Source organism: Temnothorax longispinosus, chromosome 3 (assembly GCF_030848805.1).
Source record: "Temnothorax longispinosus isolate EJ_2023e chromosome 3, Tlon_JGU_v1, whole genome shotgun sequence".
NCBI classification, from domain to species: domain Eukaryota; kingdom Metazoa; phylum Arthropoda; class Insecta; order Hymenoptera; family Formicidae; genus Temnothorax; species Temnothorax longispinosus.
This window is the reverse complement of record NC_092360.1, coordinates 18,578,275-18,585,836: the sequence shown is the minus strand read 5'-3', so window position 1 is coordinate 18,585,836 and position 7,562 is coordinate 18,578,275. Positions and strand designations below refer to the sequence as shown.

At 44.1% G+C, this 7,562-nt stretch overlaps 1 protein-coding gene across 1 annotated transcript; it reads right to left on the bottom strand.

The window, feature by feature from the left end:
- Positions 1-3,804: 3,804 nt before the first annotated feature.
- LOC139810226 (uncharacterized) lies at positions 3,805-7,241 on the bottom strand. Its single transcript, XM_071773605.1, has one exon. It carries the CDS (start codon positions 6,540-6,542, stop codon positions 3,948-3,950), a length of 2,595 nt encoding a protein of 864 aa, XP_071629706.1. The 5' UTR covers positions 6,543-7,241; the 3' UTR covers positions 3,805-3,947.
- Between the last annotated feature and the right edge of the window lie 321 nt (positions 7,242-7,562).

The window sequence follows — 7,562 nt, the reverse complement described above, 5'->3', positions numbered from 1 at the left end:
GTTCGCTCGATTTCTACCTTTTGTTCCGCCTGATCGTTACATTGGATCGCTATCTTTTGTTTTCTCGGCGCTGAGAACAGCCACGCCTGGGGTTCGCTCAACGCTACCCACAAGGTTACGTCTGACACCATTTGCCGCCTCTCGCAGGCGTTTACATATCCCGGCGTCCCCACATAAACTTGCACTTCGCAGGGTGCGTTGGTCCCCACAAAATATATCGGGCAGTTTCGGTCGCATACGTAATCTGCTCCGTTTCGTTTACAGTCGTTTAAATCGCGTTCCTCTAGCGTTATGTAATTATGATTCTCTTTGTCTATTGCTAATATGTTGTGAGTAATTCTTAGGAATGTGAAAATATTCGCGTGGTTAGGGACAGGTAATGGTGTCGTTTTTATTATGTCATACACGGGGTATGCTACCACGGGAAATTTGATTATCGTATAAATGTTCGGTTTATCATAATATGCGTTAATTTCTACATAGTTTTGTATCTCGTTCCAATTTTCTACTCTAGTTTTAAAAGGAAAGTGGGATCCCTGCGTCAATTGTGACGTTGCCTCTTTTAGTTCGGTTATTATCTTTTCTATGGGTAATAGGCGGGTGAGTATTACTCCTTCCCGCGAATATGTGAGGTAGTCTATTGTGTCTTTTACGTCTTCCATTAGATCCTCTGTAATTGTGGTTAGTATTAGAAGCTGTTCGTCTATTTCTTCTCTTTTTGCGTACAGTGCTGTTTCCAGCTGTATCCGTCTCGTGACGTTCGCCATCAGTTGTTCGTTGTGGTATAACGATTTTTCTAAGGCCTCCATGTGGCCTATCGTGGCATTTATCACCTTTAATTGGCTTTTTGCGGTGTGCCGTAGAGTCTGTTGCTGATTTTGTATCAGTGCAAGCTGCTCCTGTATGTGTTTTGCGTCGTCGGCATCCATAGTGCCGAACAGCGTTTTGCTGATCGTGCCGATCGCGTCTATTAACCCTCGCTTATTATTATTTGTTTTATATATAGTCTGTAATCGCGTTAATAATTGCGTTAATTTTTTGTTGTTTTTTTCTATCGGATGGAGAATGTTTTTGCACGTCTGCTGCGTGTCCTTTGCGATTATCGTTTCGCATACTTCTTCGGCTTGCTGTAGAAATTCTTGAAGTTGGTGATATCGGTTTCCTAGGGCTGCTACGTCGATTTTAATCGCTAGTTTCCATGTAGCTTCTAAAAGCTGTTCGTGCGGGTGCCGTGAGTGAGAGTGCCGCGCTTAGTGCGCGGATTGCGGCGAATTTGGGTTCGGGGCCGACGTCGCCCCCTCCCACCTACGCAGAGGCGTTGCTAACGCCCCCGGACACCTGGGTGCATCTCTCCATCCCCTGGAGGTCACCTTGATGTGGCCACCGGACGTCGTGTGGTGCGACGTGTTTGATGTTCGGTAAGTGCTTATTGTCTAATTTTCGTTAGTTTTTACTATCGCCTATTTCTATTGCCTACTTTCTATTGCTTGTTTTTGTTCTTTTACGCTGCTTTTACTGTTCTATAAAGGGCTTTAATCGGTTTACGTGTACTCGCGTGGTTTTCCGTCCCTTTTTGATCGTATAATTTACGTCTGAGTGTTTTTCAATTACTTCGTACGGTCCTATCCACGGGGATTCTAATTTTTTCGATCTCCCTCTACGCACCGTTTCGTCGTGCAAGAGAACTTTGTCTCCCACTCGGAAATTGATTTCTTTTGTTTTCTTATCATACGTCTCCTTGGCCTTAGATTTTTCGTTTCGCAAATGTTCCTTTGCAACTCGTTGTGTCGCTCTTAATTTTTCTTTTAGCTCTTGCGCGTAATCGTCATAAGTATACGTTGGTTTCGGTGGTTGCGACAGTGCTGTCGGTAGTGTCGCTCGGTGCCCGTATACTAATTCGAAGGGTGTAAACCCGGTCGCTGTGTGTGGCGTCGTGTTATACGCGAACATTGCGTATGGCGTCCATTCGTCCCAGTCTGTCTGGTCCGCGTTAATATAATGTCGCAAATATTCGGCTAATGTTCTATGAGAGCGTTCCAATGCTCCATTACTCTCGGGATGGTAGGCCGTTGTTTGAATTTTTTCTATCTTCAATAATTTACACGTGCTTTTAAATATTTCGCTAAGGAAATTCGTTCCTCTATCCGTCAGTATTTTGTCGGGGATACCGTATTCAAAGATAATCTTTGTGACGAATTCTTTCGCGATTGTATTCGCTTCTTGATTAGGTACAGGTATCGCCTTACTGAATTTCGATAAATTATCCTGAAACGTGAGGATATATTTATTTCCGTTTTCGGTCACCGTTAGTGGTCCTACTATATCTAGAGCACATTTTTCGAATGGTTTGTCCGCGGTGTCTGTTATTACTAAGGGTGCTTTATTTTTTCGCGATAACTTGTTCTTCTGACATAGTTCGCATTTGTTAATGTAATCTTCGACGTCTCGAGTTAATCCTCTCCAATTATGCGTCAACCTTATTCGGTTTATGGTGCGTTCCACACCCTGATGTCCTCCTACAGGTGCATCATGGTATTCGTATAATATACGTTGCTTCTCTTCTTCTGTGTATTTTCTTTCGCTCTCCTCTTCGTTATTCTCTTCCTTCTCTATCTTGTTGATATCTGTCGGCACATGTCGACTCAGCGCATCTGCGTTTCTATTCTCTTGACCGGCCTTGTGTACGATAGTGTAATCGTATTCTTCTAATTTCAATCTCCATCGGATTAATCGTGATCCGGGGTCCTTTACGTTAAATAGCCAAACCAATGGTTTATGGTCTGTCACTACGGTAAATTTTGTTCCATAAACGTATGGTCGGAAGTGTTTCACCGCCCATACTATCGCTAGTAATTCTTTCTCGGTAGTATTATAATTTTGCTCGGCTTTAGATAGTACTCTGCTCGCATACGCCACGGGTTGATCTTGACCTATCTTTCCCTGTGACAGTATGGCTCCTATTGCGTAATCTGACGCGTCGGTCGTTACTACAAATTCTTGGGAGAAGTCCGGGTATTTTAATACCGGTGCTGTAGTTAGTTTTTCCTTAAGTATTGTAAATGCGTTTTGTTGTTCTGCGTTCCACTCGAATTTGATATCTTTTCTGGTCATTTTTGTGAGTGGCTTGGCAATTGCTGAAAAATCTTTAATAAATCTTCGATAATATCCGGCTAATCCTACGAAAGCCTGGATGTCCTTTACTTTTGTTGGTCTCGGGAAGCTTTTTACTGCTTCTAATTTTGAAGGGTCTGGCGAGATTCCGTTTTCTGTTATTACATGTCCGAGATACGTCACTTCTTTCCGAAGGAATTCGCATTTATCGGGCTGTAATTTCAAATTATATTTTCTCAGTCTTTTTAGCACTTCAATTAATCTCTTATTGTGCTCTTGCAAACTTGCTCCGTATACTATTATATCGTCTAGATAGACTAAGCATTGTAATCCTACTAGTCCTGCTAAAACGGCTATTATTGCTCGTTGAAATGTCGCTGGGGCATTTTTCAATCCAAAGGGCATTCGATTATACTCGTAATGTCCGTATTGTGTCGAGAACGCTGTTTTTTCTTTATCTTCTTCTTCCATCGGGATTTGATGATATCCCGAGGCGAGGTCTAGCGTGGTAAAATATTTTGCTTTTCCCAGTTGGTCTAGGATATCGGTTATGTTTGGCAGTGGGAAGGAATCTCCCTCCGTTAGGTCGTTCACAAACCGAAAATCTATTACCACTCTCAGTTTTAATTTTCCTGATGCGTCTCTTTTCTTCGGTACTACTAGCAACGGCGCATTCCACGGGCTCGTGCTAGGTCTAATAATTCCGTTTTTCAGCATCTCTTTCACTTGTCTATTCACTTCTTCCTTGTGCTTTTCTGGCAAACGGTACGGTCGGACGTTGACCGGTACGCTGCCCGCCTTCGTGGTAATCTTATGCGCGACGATATCCGTGCATGTCAATGGTTCTCCTTCCACATGCAATACATCGCTGTAATCTCTGCAAATTTCCATAATGGTTTTCTTTTCTTCCTCGTTAAGTGTTGTGTGCGTATCAATTTTTCGACTTTTTCGCTACGCGGCATTGTTTCTTCTGCTTTGTCTACTTGGTTTACTTCTATCTCTTTTGCTTCTTCTTGCTCTAACTCTTCTAATGTTACTTGCGGCATTAGCATTTCGACTGTCTTCTCCGTCGTATTTAGTATGCTTGCCGGACATAGAAAGTTTTCTGGCATCACTAGGCAATTTCCTATGAACACTCCTGGCATTGTCTCTTCTGCCTGTATTATTCCTAGTGAATTTTTATCGGTCGCGACTTGTACTATTGTCTCGCTTCGCGGTTTCAAAACCATTTTCTTATACGGATATAATTTTAATGTGCTATTCCCTATGCGTATTGCGCTCGACTCGTAACTATATGACGCTCGATGTTTCTTTATAAAATCTACGCCTAGTATTCCGTCGTATTCTATCGGAAAATCATCCTTGACGACATATATCGTGTGCTTGATCTTTCTATCTTTCAAGTCAATAGTTGCTGTAAATTTTCCAATCGTATGGGCTTTATGACCTGTTACTCCTGTAAGGGCCATTTTATCCTCTTCTATCATTGTTTCGCCTTTCAAATGTTTTACTTTTATTATTGACACGGCCGCTCCGGTATCGAACAGTAAATTTATTTTTTCGCGCTTCGCTTCTCGCATGGGCAGGGTGATTAAGTCCAGCCCTGCATGCTTTCGCGGCTTGTTCGTCAGGTGTGACACCTGATACTCTAACGCCGGTCGGCGCTGCTTTGTGTCCTCTTTATCTTCCTCATCGCTATTCGCGGCTGAATTACTGTCTTTTTTTCTCGGGCCATTCGTTTTCGGGTGAAAATTTTTATTTTGTCCTCGCGGATTATTAGGTTTGTTGTGATTCGTCCTTTCTTTATTTGGTCGACCATTTAACAACCAACATTCTTCGCGCATGTGTCCTGCCTTCTTGCAGTAATTGCAGACTTTATCTATCGCGTTTACGCGGGGTGTCCTATCGGGTTTCGGTAAGGAGAAACGGTTCGCATATCTATTGGTACGACATTCCCTTCCGAGGTGTCCGTATTTTCCGCATTTTTGGCATTGTACTATCGATCGGTTATCGCGCGGTTGCGGCGAGTACGCATAATTATTTTTGGGACGCGGCGGAATTCCACTCGGCCCGTTTACTTTTTCCTCGGCGCTCGCTCCGGCAATCGCTTCTTGCAATGTTGCGAAATGCTGAGCTCGGACAAGTAACTTGATCTCGTCTCTCAATCCTAATTGAAAATTCTGTAATGCCTGTTGTTGAATCGTTTCCAATATAGTTCGCTTGCTTTCTATGGTGTGATTTCTTCCCTCTATCATGGAGTCGTATAGCTCCATCGCTAGCTTATCGGCTCTTAATCCGAATGCTCTTGCATTTTCTCCGGGTTTTTGCTTGAGTGTATTAAACTCTAGTTGTAAGTGTGTTGTGCTTTTGCGGCTCAAATAGCAAACTTCTAATTCCTTCTTTAGTTGTGCGAAATCTCTTATCTCTCGCGTTTGAAGGTCTATCATCGCTCTTCCTTTTAGCTTTGTGCATAGCACTGCTTCTAATAGCGTTCCTTCTTCCATAGGATTTATGTTTTTCATTGCATATGACGCGGCGCTTAAGAATTCTTGTAATTTACTCGAGGTTCCGTCGAACTCAGGTATCATGTCTCGTGCCTCTTTTAAACGTAGATATCCGATTGCGCGCTCCGCTTGGTTCCGAATATCATATGACGTTCTTCCGTACGTTACTTCGAACGGGAGGTTACTTGGCTCGCGTCTCGCGTGAAATTCGCGGCGTTCAGGATTCGCCGTTTCTAGTTGATTTACGCGATTTTGTAAGTTGCGGATTCCGTTTAATATCTCGTCGAGAATGGAATCTCTATCGTCTCGCGGCGGTCCGGCCCGTGCGGATATCCGGTTACGGTGATTCGCCGGGGTGCCTCTTTGTGATAGCACTTGATTAAGACGGTTTATTTCTTCGTCTATTTCCTCTGGGGTTATCGGCGCGTTGTCATTTACGTTATTCGCGTCGTGGTTGCTATTTGTTGCTTCCGCCATCTCGATTACGTTCACGTGTCTCGGGGCAGAATAATACTCTTGCGGGTCAAATACGCTGCTATCATACGAGGTCAATGAGAACTCTCGTCTGTGTGTTCGCCTACTGGTCGTACTGTTCGCGTCTTCGGATTGTGTGTGCGCGTGTGAGGGGTGGAGTCTATTTTCGTCGGGGCAGTTATTTTGTCTTATTACTCTCGCGTCTAAAATTATAACGGAATCGTCGATTTGTTCGCGTTCGATTACGCTGTTCGGGTGTAATTCCGATTCTGATTCGCTTTCGCTTGAGTAGTACGCGTCTAGATTCCTACGCACGGTTTCGCGATTGTCGCTTACGACTTCTTCGGTCGTTTGCACGGGGCTTAACGGTCTATTTCTACGCGCTCGTCGTGACGTCTCGCTATGGAGCCACGATTGGTTTAGTTCCGCTGGTGGATTTTCGTTTTCCGACATTTACGGTGATTGCGCTTTACATAGTTTGCTTAATCGACTTACATTACGGTCGCTAGTCGCATGTTGCTGGTCGGTGCTCGTGCCGCCTTATCTGTCGGTGAGCCTCCGTTGAGGTAGGTCGGCGCCTTCTCGGGTTACGCTGCTCGCTTGTCCCTCGTCGGCCGCTACCGTGTTGTCTGCTGTTTTTGAATCTGGCTGCCTGTGTCTCCGTTGAGGATGTTGCACTGCCTCACTGATTCACTTATTTTTCTGTTTCAGCTGCCGTTCCCGTCTTCCTGCCACTGGATCCTCACGCTGCCACCATTTGTTGTGCCCTCCGTTTACGGCGGGACACAAGGGATCTTTTATTCCACGGAGGAGGCGGGAATGATTATTACGACTTTCAATAAAAGACAACTTTAATTAATCCACTCTGAGCTACAAGGATTATTCGCGTGAAACGCCCGTCGCTTCGAGACTCCAATTGCCCTCTCGTCTCCTGTTGTCGCTTCCTTTTCAATCCTCGTCTTGTCCTTCAATATCGCTGAGTTGCTCGATCGTATCTGGGCCGATCGCGCAACTCATCTTTTGCTGATTCGGCGTTGCGTAATTCTCTCGGGCTTTCGCGGTCGCGTTCCCTATTGTTATTCTCGGTCTTTCTTAATATTATTATTTTATACTATAATATAATTATTTTATTATTACATTTTGATTGGGGCCGCAACAGATTTAACTATTAGGGTGCCGTCACATGGCAGTCAGAAATTCGGAAAACGGAATCTCGGAATCATTCTGATTGGTTAGCCCCATGGGGCACAGTACAAGCTTCATGGGGCTAACCAATCAGAATGATTCCGAGATTCCGTTTTCCGAATTTCTGACTGCCATGCGACGACACCCTTAGCTTACCAATAGGTTGGAACAACCGGCCCTAAGAAGTAAAAATAGTTATGTTACAAAAAAACTTTTTTTGGACGACTTTAAGACGTCTTCAAAGTTATTTTGAAGACGTCATGTCTTTAGATGGTCTAAGAAACGACG